Raw genomic sequence first — 25533 nt, 5'->3', positions numbered from 1 at the left:
AATGTTATGCTTTAATGTACAGCAGTGATCAATGAGCGAATTTAAGAACTGAGCATGGCGATAAACACAAAAGCTGTGTCCCAATTGACGGAGATTACACGTATGCACATATACTATGTACTCTACCGCCTAGTGTATGAATTTCATATGGTTATTTTGTCATCCAGCGTCAGAGTCTGATAGCCGCTCCCCCTTCGCTACTTAAGGAAACCTGCGACAGTTGAGTACATGTAGTATCTAACACTTAAACAACAGTTAAAGAAGTGCATCATCTGGGTATTTGAAGTGCACTTTTTCTTGTTGGAATTGTCAATGTGAACATACCACTCACTGTTTAATCTGCAAAAAGGCATAGAATAGTGCATAAGTTCACAAATTGGGACACAGCTAAACACATACACATGCATACTGTATATTCACATAATCATGCACACCCACCCACACACACAGAGACAGACACACACGCTCAAATACACACCCAAATGTGCGTGTGCAGCAGTGGTTGGAAGGCCTGAAGGACTTTAGTCCTCCGAGTCCCTCAGCTCTGTGGATGCCACTCTCTTAGGGACCCTTTCCTCTTGGGACCAGCTCTCTGTCTCTCTCTTTTCGCTTACACACATATATGCACACACGCGCAACAACACACATGTAATCCTTGGGTGGCGTTAAGGCACTACGACGGTCATTTTCGTACAATGTAACTTTTGCATAAAAACAAAAAAATCCTTTTCCCACTTCTCTTTCTTCTGTCAATGCAGTTCTAATCTGTTTCCAGCCCCTCCTCTTTACATTCTGCCAATCATCTGCATGCTCTGCCTCTCAGGCCATTGGCCCCTCCCACAAGATACTTCCATAGCCTTTTCTCTCTTTCTCCTTCTCTTTCTCTGTCCGTTTACAGACGTACACTGACATTTCACCCTTGGTCAGTGAACGACAGCTTAAAAGTGCAGGAAAGGAGATCTGCGCCCTTAGTGAGCCTCAACAAGACTGGGATCTCCTTTCTCTTACCTTTTCTCTGCCCACCCTTCATTTTTCTCTGTCCCATTTAAACTCCCATTTTGTCGAGTAAAATATTTTGCTCCATGGAGTGTTCAATGACCTCCACCAAAATAGACTTGTGGTGGCAGACCAACAATCTCTGTGTATTTAATCAAGACAGGTCACTTCCTGTCTAATGAGGTCTCTGTCACCCCCTAATCTCAGTGGAATGAGGAACAGTGACCAAGACCATTGCATTCACCCTCTTTCTCCCTGTCAAACATTAGGGCCCATAATAGAGGATCACCCGTAGAGAATGTGACCAGCCTGTGGTAGATCTTTTTTTTTTTACGTTTCCTGTAGCTTTTTCTTACACTTCATCCTCCTTTGCCCTCGGATTTTCATGTAGTTTTCGAGCTCTCTTTAAATTTGGTGTTACTGTCTCTGTCCTGTCTCTTTCATCACTACCATCTCCACCATCCAAACCCCTCCTGTAAAAGCTGTCAGTCCTAAACCAACTTCCTGCTCCGGTACTCCTCTCTGGCAGCCCACTGCTTTTCTCTTTATCATCTATAGCATTAAAGTATTACCTTTGCGCAGCAGGTAGCCGAATCCTCACTCTTAGCTCATCCTCTTCACAACAACAACTCACAAAGCCATTCCCTTTTATTTGTTCTTTTTGGTCTTTTTTTATTTTTATTTTTTTTACTGGAGAATGCTGCTCTAACCTAAACCAATAGCCTGCACCCATCTTTTTTGCATTGAGAGACCAGAGAATCTGGATCAAGCTCTTGTTTTATCCAGTAGCCCATCTATGATTGAGAATGACAGCAACAACTACTAAACCTAAATGAATGAGCTGAAATGAACCAACTAGATGATGCTTTCGGTGTTGGCTGCTCTGTTGCTTGTCCTGTGATGCATGTGACTGCATGATGCATGCTGGGAAAGGCGGTGGGGGGTGGGGGGTGGAGAGTGTTTCTTCTGGGATGGAGTGGGACGGGGAGACATCGGGTAACGTGGGTGATTGCATTGCAGAAGGTGCCATGGTATCGGAAGGATTGAGGTAACATTTAACCCTGTGCAATGCAATTATGATTTTCTGTGTTCGAGTATAATCTTTCCCCAGACCAGTACAGGATGAATTATACTTTAAAACACTGACATTTATGTAATGCTGTTTTAATTTATTTATTCATCCTCTGGTCTGAGTTTGACATGTGAACCTCCTCCCGGAAAAGCTCTTTGACTGACTGCTCAGAAGCTGATATGAACACTAGATACACCATTGCACAGACTTGTAGCATATACAGCCCTAGTTTCATTGACATCTAGAGCAGTGCTTTTTGACTGGTTTTGCTTCCGGACTTTTAAATCTGATTTTAATTCTTAAAATCAAACATCGATGTTGACACATTGATTTAGTATGATTTGTTTTAGTGGCACCTTACATTATGTCCATGATTTTTGACAGTGAGGTCCTGTCACACAATTTGTCAATGATGGCATCTGGCTAATTTGACGGAATTCCATAGCCTGGGAAAACCCAGACAACTTCTGGCAAATTTAGATTTGCTCTGCAAGTAGTCTGGCAAAGACCCCATTCAAGCCCATTTCTAATCGGTCGAAATCTCAGCACCAATCAGAAACGTTGGGGCGGGCTTTACACGATGACGACAGCACAGTGACAGTGAAGCAGATTTTATACATTACAAAGGTGGATGCCGCCATGGAACATCATTTGTTAGAATCAACTATAGTGTTTAAGCAATTTAAACTGTTCATTTTCGTTAAAACTCGAGCAAAGAACAACACTAGATGTGGATTACAATCGGCTACTTGGATGAGGAGGATGATCATGTGCTAACACCACACAGCAGCTCTGGATCTGCTTCTGTACTTACTTCCTCACACTAGATCTGGTAGTCATGTAAATAAATAACTAGCGTAACTATGCTCAAGTCTGAAAATGTTCTAACACATCTGAAATTACTGAATTTGAATAAAGTTTGTGGGGCACAATTTTCCAAAGACGCATCAATTATTATTATTTTTATTATTATTTTATTTAGAAAACATTGCAAATCGCGTTCTAATCGCAATACAAATGCCTTACAATGGGGGCAAATGCGATCAGAGCTTGATGTTTTCTGTTCGACCGTCAATCCGAGATGTTTCAGTCGGTCTAAGAGGTGTTCCAAATATGGCAAAAATGTTGATGGAGTGGCAGTGGACACCAGCTATTATCTTATTTCTTTTTCAAGGACAAGTCGTCAGAAGCCATTGCAACATCTTCCTTGAAATCACAAACAGAATTGCTGTCAGAGCCTCAGATTTTTCTCTGTTGCTCTGCTATCGTCATCTCCTTCATCGCTCTGATTGGTTTTAGGTCTATCCAATTGCGCCCAGAGGCATTTGAGCAACGTCTGTTTGTGACGCCCCTTTGGAAATGATTTATCTATGAAGCTTTGTCAGTCCATAACTCAGTTACTACTGAGAAATGTCTGGTTTTAACCAGTCTAGGAATTCCACCCAATTACAAATGAATTGGCAGATAACTTAAAGACTTTTAAAAGATGATCAAAAGTTTTATTTGTATTATGTTTCAAATATGTGTGACCCAATTTAGGGTCGTGACCAACCAGTTGAGAACCATTGATCTGGACCACAGAATAAATCTTTATTATCAATTTCTCCTCTTTTGTCATGATTACCACACTAAGACGGCTCTAAATTCATTGTAAACTGAGTATCATAGGTCACAGAGCTAACCCTGAAAATCCCTCCTCCTTTCTCCTCCCGTTCCCTCTCACACACCAAAAGCACACCCTACCCGGAGGTTCAAAACACACACACATTTCAGTGGCCCTGTTCTTCTGACTGCCTCTGATTGGCTCTCCACAGAGACTGTTACGGATGGATCTGCCAGTTGCCGATGACAACACGGTGCACTTTAATTCTACCCTTATGGCCTTAATTCGAACTGCTCTGGACATCAAGATCGCCAAGGGTGGGGAAGGTTTGCCACCCCTTTCTTCTTACTTCCCTCATTCATTCCTCATTATATATTTCCTATGTTGCGCAATTGTAGACTTTTCCTCTGTTTGTGCCTTAATCTGTCAGATTTTTGCCTATAGCGATTTAATTACAGTGATTTAGTTTTTTAATTAAGAAAGAGTACTCGTAAGAGAAATTCTGAACCCCACTGACTCATAAAATATAATTTGAAAAGATTACTTTTACAAGTTTGGATACAAATTTGTTCTAACCATAACAAAAAATTGTCTGTGTGTTTGTGGAAATATATATGCATATTTGTGTGTACTTGTACCTGTGTAAATAGGAGGTGTAGATAAACACCAGATGGATGCTGAACTAAGGAAGGAGATGATGGCAATATGGCCTAATCTTTCTCAGAAGACTCTGGACCTTCTGGTGACACCACACAAGTGTAAGTTACCCAGGAGGTTGGTGTGTCCAGAGCGTTTCTCTTTTACCACCCGAGGACAGCTTCTCTCAGTCAGCCCACTCACTGCTCTGCACCCCCTGATGGTCCAGGCTTGCACCCTTAGCTTAGAGTCATTTTAGCACTACAGCTATAGACCACACATTTTTAAACTGCAGACTAATCGCATCAGTAAGAATGAAACGCTGCAAATTATGCAGAAAGTATGTAGTATGCAAATCAGATAACAGTGCAAACATGTAAATAGATTAGGGTGACCATATTTTGAATAACGAAAACCAGGACACTCGCCCCGGCAATGAGAAACTTGTAGATTGCTCTAGTGCCGGTCAGTTTAATGGCCCAATGAAAAATAATGAAAACCAGGACATTTTCATCACTTTATAAAAAAACGGCCAGGACAGGACTTGAAAACAGGATGTTTGGTCACCCTAAAACAGATGCAATGCATATATATTAAAAAATAAACCAAGGAAATATACTTCAGAAAAGCCAAACCCGTGGCCTTTCAAAGTGTACGCCATGTGGTGGCGTTCGCAAACACAGGCACTTGACATGTGCACACTAGAAAGTTTCATCCTTGGTCATCTGGTAATGTACAGTATATTGTTGTTGTCGTCACCAGTATTTTGTTGTTGCTCCACCTTGTGGACCAGCTTAGTGCAAAATAATTCAAGTTGCATGTGCGAGATTAGCGTACAAGAGTACACAATGTTCGGAAAATAAACTAGATGCTAGTATATGCTAGGCTGATGATGAAATTTGTCACATGGGCCGTACGCATACGCTAGTTTATACGTAGAACCCAAAATATACTTTAGTGCGGTAAAAAAAATAAAATTTGAAAGCTGTTTAAAGGACACCTGTTGTATTGTCATTACCTTTAGCGTGTTTAGCTCCTCCACTTCTGCTATGTAAAAAAACTGCAACTTAACACAAAAACATATACACAAATATATTTTGAGACAAGAGCTACAAAAACATTAACAACAGCCTTACATGTGCATCCTAGCTTACTATGCCTGAGATCAGGGGGTGCCTTACTATAGATCAACCCTCTATAGATGTCTTTTCACTACAGGGGTTATGAGATTCCTGACAAGATGTACAGTACAAAAAACAGTATTATTAAAAAGAAAACATTTTATTGCACCATTGATATGCGACCAATGGGATGTATGTGCTAGCTTGCCGGTAAGACTTTAAAAACATGCTAAAGGCTAACTATCTTATAAGACCTGCTTAAAGCCTAATGCTTGCTAGATGCTCCGAAAAAAGCATGAAATAGTGAGGTGGCATTGCTGTCAATAAATTAGGCAATAAAGCTTTTCGTATCATAATGCTAGTAATACAAAAGTATGCTTCAGATGAGTATGCAGCAAGCATGTGCTAATTTAGAATTGTATTGTTTGATGCTAATTTTATCTTCATTGTTCTATGCAGATCCTATACAGAGGTGGTGACCATGGCTTTACACACCACTAAGCATGGCATGTAAACCTAGTCAGAAGTTACTCTTAGTAACTTCTCCATATGGACTTTGGGTCCATAATGTGGCAAGGAACATTTTGAGAGACCGTTTTACCTTGTTTACTGTATCTAGGAGTTATGCTGTAGTTTGTTGGCAGTTCTTGCAATACTTTGTCAATTAAAACAGCAGAAAGAGTATTTCAAATATTGATCTTAAAAATTAAGTGCACAAAAAGCCTAGTTTTAGACATTTTATTCAGTCTGCTTGTGAAAAGACCAATGGCTCTGTGTGTGTCGATTTGACACTCTTTGTTTGTGCATGTGATTCTGTGCGTCTGCGTTTGTCGTGTGCATGTCCTGTCCTCACTCCCATCCCCCTCGCTCAGGGTCCATCTCACCTTGTCTAATCGTACAGGGTAACTTGTCCTTTTCTCAGCAGCGACAGACTTGACAGTGGGAAAAATCTACGCTGCCATGATGATCATGGAGTACTATCGGCAAAGTAAAGCCAAACGGACGCAAGCTCTCCACGATGAACAGGTATGTCATCTTCCTCTCACCCTGCAGTCACAATCTCAATCCATGATGAGCTGTGATGAGAAATCCTCAACTATGCTAATAGTAATTTTCTCCCAACTCTGAAGCATAAACACACTTGAATCCTAGCTAGTGAGTTGGATGTTTACCTGTGGATTCACTTGTGTCACCATATGGAACAGGTAGTCCTGTCCCAAACACAATTTATATGCCCTAGTCTTTAATCAAAAACCAGGGGTGAAAAAAATTCTCTCCTCTCAAAAAAAAGTCACTCACATGAGATAACTGGGTAAGGCTTTAGAATAATATGGAAAATATTGACTAATATGGAAAAGAGCTTAACTAATCAGTAAGTAATATCAAATTTAGAACTAAGATAGTTCCTTATAAGGTAATCAATATTTACTGAATGAGATTGCCATCGAGAACTAATAACTAACAGGCAAATCCAGTCCCACCCCATTTTTTTATCAATCAAGATGCTGGATATGTGTCACAATAGGGAATTAAAGTCGGTTGCAATTTCATGTTTCATGCCAACTTTAAGCTTGGTCAGTATTTTTACATAGATAAAATTACACACATCACATTTAAAGGAATAGTTCACCCAATCTTTTAAACTAATACAATCTGAGAATCTGAAAAAAGAAAAAGAAAAAAAAAATCCTGAACCCTTGACACATGTTGATTGTTTTTTTTTTTAATTCTGTAGCACTTTGAGATTTTGTTTAATATAAAGTGCATTATAAATAAAATGTATTATTATTATTATTATTATTATTATTTACATGTGTATTGACGAACGCAGAAGCACAGAGACTAAGAATAATACAAAACACAGGGGAATTGAATTGGACGTCTACATTTTTAAAGAGAAATGACGTGGATTTTCGATATAAGAGAAGAGGGACTTGTGATTGTTGCCCAGCACTATCTGAGAGAGGCATCAAAGCTTGCGGTGATTCTATACATTGTGTAAAAGTCGACTTGCTTACCGCTGACCACCGGAAGCTAGTTATTTTAGTCCATAAAGTTTTAAATATGGATATTTTTCTTAAATAAACGCACCACTTTGCTTCAGAGGGCCTTTATTAACCCCTCCAGAGCCGTGTGGAGCAGTTTTATGATGGATAGATGCACTTGTATGGACTTTAGAAACAAACCATCAAGTCAATGCCATAATAAAGCTGGGAAGAGCCAGGTCTTTTTTAAATTTTCATTTTTGGGTGAACTTTCCCTGTAAGCTCCGTGTGGATAAGATATGTTATGTTGTCTTTGTCAGCAGTGCTTTTTAACTGAATTGTGAATTAATTTTAGCTGATCTCTTTAATTAGTAAAAACTCCTATAAAGATTTTCATCTTACAACTCATCTTCCTTGGAAAACTAGACTTGCAATCGTAATGTAAAAATTGGAAATTACATCTATCCAATTAGTGGCATCCATGCAAGAAGTAAAAGCTATAGAATAAACCTGGGAAGTCTTGTAATACTGCACCTTAAAATGTTTTACAATTTGGAAAGTATTGCATTGCACTATTGATCTCTTCCACATACACCTCTAGATTCATAATTCATTGCCAAACTTATTGACTGCCGTAGATGATTCCTAAATTTATGAAGTCACTAGCAATAAGTGCTTTATTATTTCAGTATGTCCAATGGGTTGTTTTAATAATGTCCATTCATTCTTCCAACTGAATAACAGACTAAAAGTTTGCCTTCTATTATTTAATCATAGTAGTTTAATGACTGTTGATTTTTGGTTGAATTTTACAAAATCATTGTTTAGGTTTTTATTTTTATTTTAGCAGTCAAATACAACACACTTTAATTTCCTAAATGGTTTATATGAAGATTGGTTATAAATATGGTTATGGATATTAGACTGAATAGAGTGTAATGCAACATGGGCCTGATCTACAGTTTATAGTGTTTTGTTCTTGTGTGATCTACATCTATATACATCCACATGAAAGTTGACCACAATTTAAAAGACATGGACATGGCCTATATATTACCTCAATGGTAACCCATGATGTTTCAAGTGGATGTAGCAGTTTTTGCAGATACCATTGAGCTTGCTAAGCTTTTCTTCATACAGCCAATCTCTTAAATCATCCATTAGATAGTGTTAAGTAAAATGTGCATGTTGTTCACAGATTATTTATTTCTTTTATCAACTCTCATTCAACTATTAATTCCTCTCATTAGATTTTAATATGAAACCTGCCTTTGCATTTGACATGCATTTTGTGTTTTTCACTGGACTGGTTGATTTTTTTTCTCCCCCTTCATTTTCCAAATCTCAAGGTGTCATTTTAGGCTGGTGGTACCAATTATCTGCTTTATCTGTCAAATACACACAGCAAGTTTTTAAAAAAAGGGACCTTTAAAGATTATGCAACAGTTGTTCCACCTCTGGTCATATTTAAAAAAAACACAAAAAAACAGTAGTCATACAGTATGTTTATTGTTAGTTTTTCTTAATTGATGCACTTTCTCTTGAAAAATGGCATGGACATAACAAGGGGCAAATAGCCTATTGGCTTTAGTCAAATAATAGCTAGGATTTGCTACTTTCTTCTCATTTTGGAGGTGGTATTCAGGGACATTCTCTTTCTAGAAAACATTTTATTGGATGGAAATCTGTGTATTATAGCAATAGTCATTAATATTATCTGTTTTAAATGTGAACACTACCATTACACATGTTTGGGGTCTATAGTATTTTTTTTTTTATGTCTTTCATTCTCACCAAGGTTGCATGTATTTGACTAAAAATACAGTATAACAGTTTAAATATTATTAAAAAATATTTTCAAATGTAATTTCCAGTGATGTATAAGCTGAATGTTTAGCATCATTACTGCAGTCTTTACTGTCACATGAACCTTCAGAAATCATTTTAATATGATGATTTACTTCTCAAGAAACATCACCTTCAATCTTGAAAATATTTTTTGTGGGAAGTGTAATATTAATATTTAAATATATATAGTTTTGCAGCAGTATATTTACTCTCCATTTTGACCAATTTAGTGTGTCTTTGCTGAATACAATATATTATTTGTTTTAAACTGACCCTAAACTTTTGAATGGTAGTGAATGTCTGCTAAAAGGGAATTCCTGTTTACATATAGGTGTACACTAGGGGTTGCATCGACTAGTTGACCTTAACGCTCTGTCATGACGTTTTAAAGGAGTACTTCAGCGCTGAGAAGATGAATTTGTATTTAAACTGGGTCATTAGTGTAGTAGAAATGTGAAATTATTTTTTTTTATTTGGTGCTTTCTAGACTGAGAAAAGACAGAAAATGTATTTTTGTCTCATGATTACTAGATTACTGAATCACTTTCACTTTCCCACCGCGACCGCGCTCATTTTCATAAAATCAGTTCAGTTAGAGAACAGACACTACAATTAAAAACTGAACGTGTCTGTTCAACATGTGATTTAGCCGCTGATGGAGTCTCACAGCCCAAAACGCTGCAGGAGTCACATTGACAGTCATGGATGAGTTCGTGATGAGAGCTGAGGTAAACGCGACGGCACTCGCGGCATAGATTCACAGCGCATGTTCAGTCTGCTGCGTTTTCAGTTCATGCCTTTGAAAGCTTAACTTTCATAGGAATTAGTTTGAGAAGTTGAAAGACTTACTTTGCTCTGCTGGCCGCACTGTTTAAACATAAATGCCTGAGGCTACAGCTGCGAGCTGAGTGCTGTGTGATCTCCCATCTCCCACGCTCGAGTTGAAAACATGAGGAAATGGCTCCCTCTGCTGGCTGTAGTCTTTAGCCTCTGGCCAACAATTCCTCTAATGGCGCAAATTGATGATATTTGTGTCATGGGAGGAATTTTTCCAGAAAAGAGAATGCACGCTTATTGTACACGTAAGTTAATCATCACGCTAAACTGCGTGCTGCATTGCAACGCACACACATAGCCTGATCACGCGGAGATCGCGCGCGCCTCACACAAAACCATTCAGTAGCCTAGAAATGTATTGTCAACACAGTTCTGGGATTTATAATTAAAATAGCTTAGAAAGAGAAGTTCTAGCATATATTTCTTGATAACTAAAACTTACAGCTTCACTATTAGTAGAGAGACGTTGCCAGGTAGAATTAATTCACACACAATCACTAATGCATTCATATACATGTAATCTTTATTGTGCTACTTTATCTGTATCTTATTCAGAACGAGCAGAAATCTGTGAGAAATATATAACGACCATAAGACAAAATAATGATACAGAAGCTGTTATGTAGGATTAATAACCTTATGAGCACACTGTGGCATATGCCATAGCTGTCCTGTGCACAAGAAGACTCGAGTTTGCGTCTCAGCTCAAGGTTCAGGTTTATTTGTTCATTAATGATGTTATCAGCGACTAGTCGACGTCGACTCGACTTTCATCACATAAATGTCGACTTTAAAAAAAATGGAAGTCGTTCAACCCCTAGTGTACACTAGCATAATTACTTAATAGCTAACAAATAACCCTATCTTAATTTTATGGGGTGTGCTGAATGACACCAAGATTTTCCACCACTGTTTAGCAGCCAGGTGGTTACAAAAACTGTTCATTTACTGGGACAATAAAAGTAAATGAATTCTCAGCATGGTACCATCGGCAGCTTTCAGACAGTACAACAGGATAAATCCATTTACCCATAATGCTCCTGGAATGCCTCCTGACTGACCGCTGCTGGATCCCCTCCCCATTTGCACATGGGATGCTCTCCATCCCATGTTTTTTTCCCAACCCCATTTTCCCATCAGCTTGCCTGATACCAGCTGTAGGCCATGTTGTATCTTACACAGAATCGAACGACATTAATGTTTCAGCGTCTGGAGCCTCCGTCTCCAAGCCAGGATGTGGGGCAGGGACTCACTGGCCTTCCTGATTCTCAACCACACCCAGCAAATCATCTGTGAGTAGCACCCTCTCCATAAATATTAACATTTTTGTTTTGTTTTTTGTCAATGATAACAAACCAGAGACAAATCATACATCAATGCTTACATCATGTCAATAATTGACTTTAATTTACACACTGTTGAAATATGAAAATATAAGCAAAATATAGCTGCAAGCAGCAATTATTGGGGTCAAGCTCAAATAAGACATTCCAACATGTCTGGGAGTGTCAGACCAACTGCAACAATGAGCAATTAAAGACATTTAAGATGATTTTATTATATATATGAGGTGAGGTGACAATGACACATGCAAAGTTTGGTGTAGATATGTCAAGCATCGCAGCATCAAGAGTAATTTTGGCATCATATCCTCAACTTTATTGCTGTACTTTACAAAAACAGTTTTTGTCTATCAACACAAAATCCATATGTTTTTTGTCTGCACAGTCTGAAGGTGATCTGACTCAAATTTGGTGAAAATTCGACAAACAGTGTAGGAGGAATTTGAAAAAGTAGCTTTTTAAAGAAATTCAAAATGGCGGACAGGAAGTTTGGAGTTTGGCTGACTATGGCAAACTAGTATTTATGGTATGGAGTAATCTAACCACCTTTAGCCAAGGAATAATTGTGAATAAATTTGGAAGAAGAATAATTTGGTTTCTACTCTTATGGTTCAAAAGTTACAAGCACAAACATATGTCAAACTTTGAACAGGTGGTGGCGCTAGAGGGATTGAGTTGAAAGACTACAAAATTAAGTTAGAGACTGCCATAGACTCCCAGAGCCGAAGAATGCCAACGATCAAAAGAGGTTATTCTTGGCCTTGGCCCCTAAAAATGTATAGCAAAATATTAACCATTTTTGTTGAAGAAAAATCTAGAAAGAATATAAGTGAAGTTTCAAATAACCTAATCCTAGTCAGTAATGTTAGAGGAAAATGTATTTAAATAATAAATATGATATGATGAAATCAATAAAAATGAATGCTTGCCAATTTTAATTTTCTAATCCACGAACAACACAACAAATGTTATTGAAGATCATCTCCCTTCTCCTTTCTCATCTAATGAGAAAAATCATCTAAACCACAATGAGTGTCAAGCCAGAGCCTTGAGCCCTTCCAGGATTGTAGAGAGCTTGTAAACTGACTAAATATGGGTGTGTTGTCAGGCCTGTTGATGAAAGGATACCGGAGAGCCAATCATGGGTGACAGCGCGAGCCCAAGAGATGTCTCAGAAAGCAGGCAGCTGGAGTCCTGAAGGCCAACACCCAGATGACACAGCAGATAACCATAGACAATCTCAGGTACACAGAGCCTGCCCCATCTCCTTTATAGTTTGCTTTTAGGGTATTCATATAAACACTTGAATTTCTGATTAAAAAATTGTTTAGGGTAGTGCATCACTGTATTCTTAACCTCAAGCATTACCAGATTAATATGCTGGTACAACAATAAATGCAAGTCAAATTGTCTCCACACACTACTGTATGAGATACAACAAAACTTTTCGTAATGTGTGAGGCACTATTTAATTAGTTATGGATTCTCCAGCAGCATGCTCACTCCCTCAATGCATAGCATTGTTAGAGTTAAGGACGTTCATGTAGTGTCACACCATTGGATGTCTCAGTGGATCAATAATATTTTCTCTGCCTTTACAAGATAGCATATCAGATATTCACAGTCTTTGGTGGAGGGCATTCATTGAAGCGGTTTGTTTTCATAACCATGAATGGCTGGTCTGTCTATCCCTCATCCATATGCATCTCATTGGCAGACAGCAACAAACCACCTTCTCTGTTGCTGAGTAAAAACTAAATTCGGCAGACTATCTTACACACTCTCTTATATTTCCCCCTCAGTCTGTCAGTCCGCGTGTCCTTCTGTTACCGTTTATATTCTTTTATTACTCTCACGTGTCTGCTTTTGTACGGTGAAGCTCGTGTCATTGAATATATGCATTCATATTCGGCTGTCTGGGAAGGATGTTTAAACCCTTCCGCAGTTCTGAGTGCCATTGTTCTGTCAGAAGGTGAGACACTCCTGCCCAGCTTAACTATTTATTCAGTTCATGATAAGAACAGCATGTGTGTTTATCATAATCGTATCAATGAGGAAGGCACCGTAAGTGATTCATGAGAAGGAAGTAACAAAAGAAAAGCTGCAAAACAAATTACCCAAATTGCCTGTAAAATTACACGACAAAATTACAATTTCCTGAGCTCTCTAGTTCACCCAAAAATGGAAAACGCAATTCAAAATATAACCGTTTAATCACCCTCATGTTGATCGAAACCCATATGAATTTGTTTTCTATTGAACATAAAGAGTGAGTTTTTGAAGAATATCTTAAGCGCTCTTTTCAAAATAATGACAGTGAATGGGGTTGTCGATCCGTAAAATGACCAAAAACAGGATTCATGAGAGAAGCAGCAATGTCTGTTGAACTCTAAATTAGAGTTCCGTTCTCTCAGTGAAGAATAAAAAAAACACGCACACATTTTTTTTTTCACATAATATTGTGTTATTGTGCAAACCTATGATAGTTTTATAGCTTTTTGTCATTCTTTTTGAAGCTTGAAAGCTTCTAGTCCCCATTCATTGTAATTACATGGAAAGGAGCCACCAGCAAATTCTTCAAAATCAAATCATATATCAAGTCATAGTTTGGAGCAACTTCAAGGTGAAAAGAAATTAACAGAACAAAAGTGCATATGCATACATAAATCAACAGAAGAGGTGTGTGTCCATGTAGGCTATTTGAAGTTGTTTTCCTATATCCTGTGTGAAAACTGTTTGTGATAGAGAGAGTGTAATCTGTAATACCAACAACATCTGATCTTCTCCAAATCATCCTGTCATTGAATCCCTGCATGTGAGCAAATAGCAGCATCAGATCACTTTATGCAAAACAGCAGTGACGTGTAGAACAGAGGCTGGGGCAGGACTGTCCTGCTACTCTTGCATCTCCCCACAGGGTGAAGGGAGAGATGAAGGTGGAGATGTCCTCCTTCCATCCACTGTGCTTAGGCCTGTCTCTCAGGCCCCTGGCATTCCGCTCTTGCCTGCTGTCACTGGGCAGTCATGCATGGTCTCCCTCTGTTTCTGCAGACAGTAGAGATGAGAGAGATGGGGCGGGACGGGTACTCGGACACTGAGCACTATCTGTCGATGGAAGGCCATGGCAGAGCTGCTTCCATGCCTCGACTCCCAGCAGACAACCAAGTGAGCGCCTCATCCTGTCATTCCTTCGTTTTCCCCCTTTCCTTTTCTTCTACCCCCTTTTCACATGTTTTTCTTTTCCTGACCCTCCAAATAACCCATTTTCCATTGCTGCCTTTGCATTAAATTGACCAGATAAAGCAAAGAGAACCCATTATAGCACCTGCAATGGATTGATGTCCTGCACAAGCAAGTGTGAGGGTGAATTAAACAAACAAGTGAGTTATTTTAAGTCGCTGAGTCATAACCACACTAAACGGCTGAAAGATCCAATCAAGTATACAGCCTTTCAATCTCTTGAGTGGCAGACTGGAAGCTGGTATAGAAGCATATATTACATTTTCATTAGAGATATTTGTTTAGCTGTCCACACATTTTGTGTCACATAGTGTATCAATCAAACTTTTTGAACAATTCTAAAGAAAAAATGTTTAAAGGGGTTATGAACTGGCTTTTTTAGTTGCCTGAGGTCAACCATGTTTATGTGGTTTTTACATTTAAAAACATCATAATGAATAAGTAATAGGCTATTTTCTGCCCTGGTTTTTAGCCTCTCTTCTGGAACGATTGTTTTTTATGAACGGGGTGCACTGAAGACTTGGACTTAAACGGTCACTGCTATGATTGGATAAGCTTTGCATATTATAATGAGATCCGGCTCCCCCGTGAGTACACGTGAGGTTTTGAAAGCGTGTGGGAAAAAGGCATCTGGAATGATGATTCGTTCCACAGGGCTTGCAAATTGTCTTTATCAAACAAACAAAATTATTTATCTCTCATCCACCTGCAATGAATTGGAATGTTATTTTTTTATTACTTGACCCGCCCGATCTATATAACCGCAAACCGTACACAAACACACACAGGCCAGACAAATCAGCAATTGTATTTTTCCTTTAAATAAAGGAAAACTCTAAAACTCTAAAGTCAAGAGAATGAACAACGCACATCAAGAAAGGAATGCTATTTCACTATTTAAGATTCACCGGCCTGCCGACGTGCTTTCTTTTTGGTAGCCCATCTGGAAAACACATAGCACTGGGATGCTGGCCTTTATGAGCCCTGGCCCATATGTCAGAGTCTGATCACGTATCGCAGCACAATGAACCAACAACACCTCAAATAAAGGATCCCCTAGCATTTTGACATTGGTATGTTATGTCAGTTAGACACATACACATAATCAGTAGATATCAAACGATCGATAACCATCCAATACTATCACATATTTAAAATTAAAATAAAAACATTTGACTCACATTAGTGTGTTGCTTCATTAATTAATATAATCTCATCCTGTCTGTAAATCCAGTCTCTTGTTTACAAATGAATCTGTGGTGAAATGAAGGAACAAAATTGTAATGTCTTCCCCATGTGAGCTGGATCTTCATTAAAAATAAAGTTCAACCATGTATTCCTAATATTAGAATCTGAAGGAAGCTTATGCAGTGACTGTGTTCTTCCACAACCAAGAACAGCGCAATACATTGCTATCTTCGGCATGTTTATTGCTCTGTAGCGCGATCCTTTTAGCGCCACGAAGGCCCATGTTATTTGTTACTTTCTTGCACGAGTGAGTGGGGGTTAAGGTGGTATTTCACTACACTCTGACCTCACAGCCTGGCACATTCTGAGATTGATCGTTTGCTGGGCCTGGTGTCTATAAAAGCTTTTTTTTTTTTTACTAACAAGGATATTTTTAGCTCCGAAACTTACTGGATATTCTTATATCAGAATGAACTTTTATATATCATAGGTTGAATGAAAAGTTGATTTCTCAATTCATGACCCCTTTAATGCTGTGCATTAATAGGAAAACATGTTGGGCCCAGAACAGATCCATGAGGCACTCCACACAAAAAAAGCCTCATCAGTCTTCATCATCATTCCTGTCATAAATATGCATTTTAAGTATTTGCAATTACCAGAATATGTGTTTGATGTGATGTATTCAAGGATACATTGTTTTGCATTCAAACACTCTTTATAATTGTCTAGATATATATGATATCTAGCATATTACATAATGCACCTCTTATGATGCATATTTGACACAGGTCTAGAGTAGTGGAGAATTTGTGTGTATGTGTTTTTTCTTTTTCCTTTTCATATTTCTCACCACTGACCTTTGAGCAGCCTCCTTCCCATTCACAGAGACCCAAATACACACACGTCCCTGCAGAATGGCACACAAATAGGACATCTAAATGCTCTGTATTTAGAAAACACAATACCCAGATTACATATTACATCCGCTGGGATTTTGTAGCAAGTGCACACTTTGCTATCCAATGTTGTTGTGGGAACTGAAAGCTGAGAATTTAGAAAAGTAGAGTTGGTTTTTTTTCTGAACTACTCCTCTTCTCATGCTATCTTCTTGAGTTTTCTGAGAATGTATTTTCTCCTCTTCTTCTCTTTGACTTTTATTTTTTTAATTCTTATTATTTTCTTTTTGGGTTCAGTTAACTCTGACTTCCTCCCTCAGCAAAGATGTTACTCTGTGTTTGTACATTGTCTTTACTATAGTAACTTAAGTGTTGTATTTAACTGCATTTACAGCCCAGTATTACTTTATATAAGTGCTAACGTGCGTCCTTTCTATTAATTTGTTTTAAAAATTTGGCCCAAGTTTGAATTACACTTCATTTAGGGTCATAAAGCTCAGTGGGATTTGATGCTGTAGCAAACTTGGGAGTTGGTATACTGAGATGTGGATATGCGTGTGTGTGTGTGTGTGTGTGTGTGTGTGTGTGTGTGTGTGTGTGTGTGTGTGTGTGTGCGTGTGCGTGTGCGTGCGTGTGTGTGTGTGTGTGTGTGTGTGTGTTAATATCTCCCAAGTTTATGTATGTACACTATCTTTCAAAAGGTAGGGGTCACTATGACAGTAAAGACATTTTTAATGTTTCAAAATATTTATTTCTAACTTTTTTATTTATTAAAGAATCCTGGGGGGGGGGGGGGGGAATGCATCACTGTATTAACAAAAATGATCAAACAGCAGAACTGTTTTCTAAATAATAATGATAATGAAGAAGAAGAAAAAGAAGAAGAAGAAAAAATATCATAGGCCATTATATTGAATTATGAAGGATCATGTGACACTGAAGACTGGAGTAATGATGTTGAAAATTAAGTAATAAATTATGTTTAAAGTATATTCAAATAGAAAACAGTTGTTATAAATTTATAATTTCACAATATTACTGTTTTTGCTGTAATTTTAATCAGATGCTTACATCCTTGGGAATACGAGACTTCATAAAAAAACTATTAAAGAAATCTTATCGACCCCAACCTTTTGAACAGTAAAGTGTGAGAGTAGTTTACATACATTTCAGAAACCAAGTACAAGAGAGTTTTGTTGGTGTGGTCTCATGCTATGCGTACTGTATATGTGTGCAGTGTTGTAGTAGTATAGGCTACCTCTCTATGGCCACTGTGTCTTGTGATCACTGTACCGTTCCTCACCGTATCATTCTGTGTGGTGTACTGTGACGTGTCTCTAACACTGCCTCTGGCCCTCAGTGTGTGTGCTGCTGTGGTAAGTGTCTTTTTCCGTCTCCACTGCGTCTGTGTCTAACCAGGTTCTCTGTGTCTCTCTTCTCTCTCTTTATTTATATCTTTCTCTCCTTATTCCCTCCCCTCTTTCACTCTGTTTTCGGCCTCCCCATCCTAATTTACTTCTGCATGATCCCCATCTCCACCTTTTTCTTCTTTTGAGTGCAATCTCTGTCTCTCTCTCTCCTTCTCTTTCATGCCTGGGGTCACTCACTGTTAATGTGCTTTGTCTTGTGTAAATGCGGCCCTATGTGCTTCCTATGCGTGTATTTGTATGGACATATTTTGCCGTTTGTATGGAAATGGCTGTATAGCAGCCAAGGAGAAAAGGACGGCACCGGGGAGATAATCTCACTGTATGTGCAGCCTCTCTCGTTCATTGTTACTTTTTCTCCATCTGTTTGATCCTGTCTGCAACATCTGTCTTTCTGTCTCTCTGGAAATCAAAACATTTGTGCCTGAATATTTCAGAAGAACCTTTTTGAAAAATCCTTCAATATTGCAGGTTTTTTTAAAATTTTATTATAAAAAAAAAACAAAACAAAAAAAACATTATTTCAGCCAATATATTGGATTTAATTTTAAATGTTTGATGAAATAATACAGTCAACTGGAAAAAAAGATGAACGCCATTAAGGAAGGATCATGTAACATTCAACTTATGTATTTGAAAGAAAATTAAATATATATCTAAATGTAATTTTTATTTGTGTGTAGATAAAATCACACAACTCCTTGTCTGCCACCTCGTAATTTATATCTGCTATGTGTGCTTTGCAACACTCATTATGTGCTATGTTCATGTGCATGTTACATGTTTTTCTGTGTATATGTATCCATAGTCTTAGTGTGTGAATGTGCAATTGTCTGCACAGTGAGCGTGTGACTGATGCTGAGCAGAGACGTGCATTTTGGTGTTCAATATTATGTCACAGGGAGAAAAGAGGGACTTTCTAAGGCTTTTTGTTGTTATTTTGTTATTTTAAGGAAAGTTTGGATATGTTATTGAGTAACTCACATCTGTAGTGGGATAAAGTTGTTGAATGTCACACATGATGAAGGAACAAACACCTGTCTGCAGCAAACATACATACAAACATAATGGTACTGCGATGGAAGTGGGTTGAAAAAACGTTGTTACTTTCTATAAAATGCAAAACTAAGTCGAATTTCTCAACACTCTTTATGTTGTCAAAAAAGAGATTATCCATATTGACTTGCTAATCTATCCTAGCCTGTATTTGCTGCAAGTTACACACCAAAATGGGTGTATGACTATGTGTCAGATTTCTACAAATGAATCAGTAACTGAAAACTCTTGATGGTGTGTGAAGCTGCATCCACAACACTAGGTGTCGGTGTTGATAGTGTTTGATAGTGGAGCTGCACCAAAAGAGTCAAATTCATGCTTTTTTTGGAGATGGAAAGCCTCTAATCAGATTAGATCAAGGGGCCAGGGCTTGAGCCACTGCAAACCACTCTGCACGTCTCTCCTGGACCACACATTTTCTCTCTGAAGCCTGGACAGCCCCCTCTCTTCACTCTTTGCGGCGTGCATGACTGTGAGTGATGGGCAGAGGGGTCTGCTGGAAGAAATTTGCTTCTCTCAAATGTTGCAGCACAATGTGTTTATAACCAATGAGTATTTTGACTTCATAGATTCAGTCCTGGATGCATGCGAGGCACGAACTTTTGCAGCTATATTTCGGTTTCTCTCTCTCTCTTTTTTTCCTCATATCTTTTCTGTCGTTCTCTTCTTCTCGGACTCTGCATGGTGAATGGTGAATTTGTTTATTTGTTTGCTGGTATCGGCTGAGTGTGTTCATCAGGTCATACAAAGTTAAATCACACCAACTCCCAGACCTGCGGAATTAAACACACACGTTTTAAAGTCATCAGATACCCCATTTACACCTGGTATTAACATATGGATGGTCAGATACAATCGCAAATGGTCCGCACTATCTAGATTGGTGCTTGTCTTCCAGTAAATATATCTAAAAATATCCTTAAACCAAGATCAGTTTACTTGAAAAGCGGAAATACCGGTATGTAAGATAATATGGCTTGCTTTTGGTGATATATCCATTACTTCAGTCCCCAGTGTCACATGATCTTGCAGAAATCATTCTAATGTCCTAATTTGGTGCTCAAAAAAAGGTCTTATTATCAATGTTGAAAACAATTATGCTCCTTAATATTTTGTGGGTATTTTGTAATATTTTTTTTGCACAATTCTGATGAATAGAAAATTCAAAAGAACAGCATTTATTTCAAATAAAGCATCTTTGATTAAAATACAAGCTTGCTAAATAAAAGTACTTTTTATTTATTTATTTTTAATCTTTTTGACCCCAACCTTTTAAATGATGTTTATATTCTCAAAACTGAAAACTGTGTCCCCTGAAATAGTATAAAAAGTAGCCACAGTAGACTGACTGACCGCTTGAGAAGGGATCACCCGAGACGGATGTTAATACCAGGTGTAAACAAGGACATACATTCGCACGACCATCTGCCTGCTGTTACTAAATACTAATGAAAAGAAGCCCCCTTCTCAAATCTTCCAGACCCATCTATTTCCAATAAACAGAAACCTCTTTCTTCCTTCGCTCCCTTTTCTCTTCTCTCCCTACCTCTTTCTCTGTCCTGTGCCGACTCTTTCAGCAGACCATCACCGATAACAGTCCTATGAAGCGTTCGGCTTCGTCTCTGGGACACGGGCGCCCAGGCCGCTCAATGCGGGGTGAGGACTACATCATGGAGAGGGTCATCCCAGAAGAGGGTCACAGACACGGGCATCGCCACCGAGACCGTAGTCACCGCGCATCAGAGCGGTCCCTGAGCCGCTATACTGATGCCGACACAGGTCCGAGACAAAGGCATATGTATTAATGCTATTGATGGCTTTTTCTGTGTACAAAAGATGAGTGGAGCTAATGCTAGTACCATTTTTCCCCTCTCTGGTTGTGGTCTAGCAGGTCTTGGTACTGATCTCAGCACCACCACACAGTCTGGAGACCTGCCATCCAAGGAAAGGGACCGGGGCCGGGCCAAAGACCGCAAGCACCACCACCATCACCATCACCACCACAGTTCTGTAGATAAGGAGCACTATGGACACGAGAGAGAACGAGGGGACTATGGCCACAGACAGTCCAGAGAGGGAGACCGCCGCTGGTCCCGCTCACCGAGTGAGGGCAGAGAGTGTCTGACTCACAGACAGGTGGGCGATTGCTTCATAATGCATCTATAGACACTTGTTTATACATAAAAAAAAGTTACATTTACAAAGAAAAAATAATTTGCCAATAGTAAAACAAGTAAATTGTGTTTAATTATTAATTAATTCATGATTTACTTTTTTTTTTTTTTTTTTTTTACTGGAAACAAGACAAATACTGATTAGGGAAAGGATTTAATGATTGCTGTATTAAAACGGGATGTTTAACTTAAAGGTTCCCATTTTTTAATTTTATGCTGTCTGCCATTTGATTAATATTGTGACCACGTCTGATAGACAGGCCTACGATCATCGGTCTATATTTCAGTTTGATTTGAACTGACATTAATAAAGCCTTGTTTGTCAAGACCAAAACTGAAGTCAACTGCAACAGAATTTAATTATTTTTGTTTGTTTGTTTGTTTGTTTTTTTCTTCCTTGTGTCCTCTCTTTTCCCTGTGATATGTTGCTTAACTTTTGGTCGTTTATTTTATGGCTGTTTGTATCGGTCGCTTTGCTCTACTGCTTTGTAATGTCTCTCATTCTTGCATTTCTCTCTCTCTCTCTATTATGACTGCGCTCTTTCCTCTCTGACTGCGATGTGTGTGTGTGTGTGTGTGTGTGTCACCTCCTACTGTCTTTCTTCTTGTTGTGTGGTTAATTTTGTGGTTCTGTTTTATTTGCCTTGTTCCATTTTCATGTAGGGCAGTAGTTCAGTAAGCGGCAGTCCAGTCCCCTCCACCTCCGGGACCAGCACTCCCCGCCGCGGCCGGCGTCAGCTACCCCAAACCCCTGCTACGCCCCGGCCCCACGTCACCTACTCTCCCGTGGTCCGTAAGCCCATCAGTGGCACCCCCCCTCCTGGCCAGCAGAACCGACTCCCCACCCCGACCTCCCGTCGGTTCAGTCCTCCCGGCCCCGAGCCCCCGCTTCCCCCTCACCACCACCCGTCGCCTCCCCACCACGGCTCTCCCCGCTCCTCCCGTCATGCGCACTGGGGCCCCGGCCCTACAGAGAGCGTGGAGGGCGACGGTTTCTACGATGACCAAGACTACGAGTGCAATCACAATGAGCCTCCATCCTACGAGCAAAGCCCTGTGCAGGGCAACCCTCACCCACATTCCCCCAGGACTTCCCGCCACAACACTCCCTCTCAGGGCCACCCGCGGCGCATGCCGAACGGCTACCGTTCGTCCTCGCCCTCTCCGCACCACCACGCTCCCACCCACCCAGGAACGCATAAGCCTCCTCATCCCAGAGGGCCCAGGAAGGGCCTCCATGAACCCTACAGTGAGACTGATGAGGATGACTGGTGCTAGCCTCTGGGACGTGGAGGGGCGAGTCCTTCCGCACTTTTCTGGAACAGACTGCCACCACAAAGAGTGTAGACTCACAGTAAAACAATACTCTCACTGGAATGGCCGATCTGTCCGGGGAAACACTTGGCAGTGCGCTGAATGTCCACAGGGGAAATCAAGGCATGATTCATTTCTTTCTATTTCTTGTTTCTTTTCCGATTCCTCTGCTGCCACATGTTTCCCTGAAAGCGACGGACCGCTGACAGTAAATATGAAGACTAACGAATATGAAATCCTGTTCTTAGCCTTTTTTTCTGAAGAATACAAAAAAAGTTTTGATAAGGAGGAGGAATGTCTGAAGTTTTTTTTCCCAGGACATTTCGTGCAGTCCCTCCGGATATGAGACGCTATAAACTCTTTAGCACCCGTTTAAAAAAAAAAAAAAAAAAAGGTGGATCACTTTTTATTTCACAGAACTTGAATGGAGATTTGTTTATTGCAAAAATCAGTCCAGATGCTGGGAAATATCGATGAGTTTTATCATCTATGTTTACTGTTAATAATTATCCCAGTTGAAGGGGGGAGGCGTTTGCCCATGCGGGTAAGTTGTGGGTGGTAGATGGAGATGGGTGGAGGTGAACTCACCTAAACTTAAATAGGAAATCCCACCCTGCACTTCAGCCCCCCAAATGCAAGAAAGAAGAATCACAAACAAACAAACAAACAAAAAAATAGGAGAGAAATACGAAAAGCTCCGCACTCTTTCTTCTTCTTCAGCTTCGTCTTCTGCTTCTCATTGGAAACACTGGAGTTTGAATCTTCTGTTGCACTGCCCAGCTTTGTTTGAACTCCTAGAACTCCTTGGAAATCCTGCATGACTGAAAAAAAAGAAAAAAAAAGAAAAGACAAGTTAAAAAATACACAAAGAAACTTTGGATAAGAAATGGGGAAAGAATGGATCAATTTTTTGGCTCTTTTGTCATGTCCGTGACGTTCTTTCTCTCTCCCGCTGGTGTCCTCCGTCTCTCTCTCTCTCTCTCACACACACACACAACTCTCTGAGATCCCTCTCTCCTGAAGAAAAGGAGAGATGAAGCCATTGCTAACATTCAAATACTAGCAAATGGGTGACCAGAGATGTTCGCAATTTTGTTACGCCATATTTGGTGCCAAATACCACATAGCTACAATAAAGATTGTGAATATAAAAATAAACTCATAGCACAATTGTTTTTATGCTTGAGATATTTTATTTACATTCCTCTATCACTTTATAGATCATTTTCTCACTTTCACAAGAATGCAGATATAGTAGCACATGAATATAACGGGCAAATGACACGTGGTTCTTTTCCCTTAAACCACCATAAACATGTTCCTCCAGTCTTCCAGGGTAAACGCAGAGAGAGAGAGAGAGATGAGGGGAGGGTGGAAAAGAGAGAGAGAGAACCTCTCCATCGTTACATATGATTTCATGTTGATAATGACAATGTGTGTATAAAGATGATCACATAAATAAGTGATTAATGTGATGATGATGATGATGATGATGATGATGATGATGATGGTGATGGTGATGGTGATGCTTTTGATTTTTTGATTTTCTACCTGTTTTTGTATTTGACTGCTGCTCATTGCCATGAGTGTTTTCATGTGAGTTTTGTGTAGATGGTGTGTGGAGCTCTGTGATAGTGATCCATTATGGGCCATGACAGAAACCCATCTGACCTTCAGGCAATGTCCTCGGTAGCTCCACGACTTGGACTGTTTCTATGGAAACACTTTCTCAGCCATATCAGTGAGCGTTAATGACAGTTTGAAGCATGCATCTGATCTCAAGTCTCTGTAACTGTGAACACTTTTTATCGAGAAGAGGGGAAAAATTAAGAAAGTAGAGGAAGAGCTGACTAGTTATCGACCGTATTGATATAAACGTCTTATAGAAGACGTTTCGATATTAAAGAGCGTTTAGATGTTAGTTAACAAGGATTAATTAGGTACGCCTAAAATTCTTATATTTTTAAAAAATCTTTCCTCTCATTATCTTCCTTTTAAATGCAGATGTTTTATTTATTGAAATTATTTTATAACTATCTTTTAATAATTATTTCTTTAATACCGTTAATACAGTGGTTTTCAACTAGAGGGTCAGAAATACAAAAAATGACATAAATTATTAAACATTTTATTATTTTTAATATATTAAAATAATCTAATGTAATCACATAATAAATGGGGGGCCTTCAAGTGAAAAAAGGTTGAGAACCACTGCTTTAAATTGACCAAAAAAATAAATAAAAGAAAAGAAAATCCCCCAAGACATTTCGATGTGTAGGTAAATGTGAAAAGGTGACTGAGCTCCACTACCTCTACTCGATCAGGAGATGGCGCTGTGATCCACATTGTTCGGCAGCCAGTGATTCTGGCTCCCATCAGTCTCTCACCCTTTTCTGTTTCATGTTTATGTCAATGACCTGTACATTGAGAGTAGTACTATGTGTCTGTCACCGATGGTGCACCGTTCTGTGTTCAGGAAATGTAACACAGGCAGTCAAACTGCACAGGAACATGTAACACAGCCAATCAAATTGCATGGGTGAAACAATGACCGGGCCTTTTCTGCCAAAACTTGTCTCTTGTGTCCCACTGATCTTTGTGTCTCCTCGGCCCATATCACCATTGCCATCTCAGTATTCTTTACGAGGCACAATCCTCTGTGGAATGACTCCGCATACACAGACAAGCTGCCGATCAAGTCCAACTTTGCAGCATGTGCAAATTAGACGATGTATGTAGCATTTACTACCATATTTTCACGCACAGTCCCACCCGAGTGAGTCCTGTATGTAGC

The 25533-nt window shown here is 39.3% G+C and overlaps 1 protein-coding gene across 7 annotated transcripts in view; it reads left to right on the top strand.

Moving 5' to 3' along the window:
• cacna1aa (calcium channel, voltage-dependent, P/Q type, alpha 1A subunit, a) overlaps positions 1-25314 on the top strand; it is a 115642-nt gene extending 90328 nt beyond the window's left edge. For 2 of the 7 annotated variants that reach the window (XM_067417470.1, XM_067417461.1), the window contains 10 exons: positions 3883-3997; positions 4322-4429; positions 6351-6454; positions 11281-11390; positions 12550-12685; positions 14493-14606; positions 18476-18517; positions 20832-21030; positions 21140-21387; positions 22089-25314. In XM_067417470.1, the coding sequence (XP_067273571.1) occupies positions 3883-3997; positions 4322-4429; positions 6351-6454; positions 11281-11390; positions 12550-12685; positions 14493-14606; positions 18476-18517; positions 20832-21030; positions 21140-21387; positions 22089-22703 (1791 nt within the window). In that variant the 3' untranslated portion in view covers positions 22704-25314. The remainder of the gene's footprint in view (positions 1-3882; positions 3998-4321; positions 4430-6350; positions 6455-11280; positions 11391-12549; positions 12686-14492; positions 14607-18475; positions 18518-20831; positions 21031-21139; positions 21388-22088) is intronic. The other 5 variants (XM_067417515.1, XM_067417507.1, XM_067417479.1 and 2 more) reach the window with 3 other exon arrangements.
• The last annotated feature ends 219 nt before the right edge of the window (positions 25315-25533 follow it).

Source organism: Pseudorasbora parva, chromosome 2 (assembly GCF_024679245.1).
Source record: "Pseudorasbora parva isolate DD20220531a chromosome 2, ASM2467924v1, whole genome shotgun sequence".
NCBI classification, from domain to species: Eukaryota; Metazoa; Chordata; class Actinopteri; order Cypriniformes; family Gobionidae; genus Pseudorasbora; species Pseudorasbora parva.
Note: the sequence above shows the minus strand (reverse complement) of the source record. Positions and strands in the feature narration are given on the sequence as shown.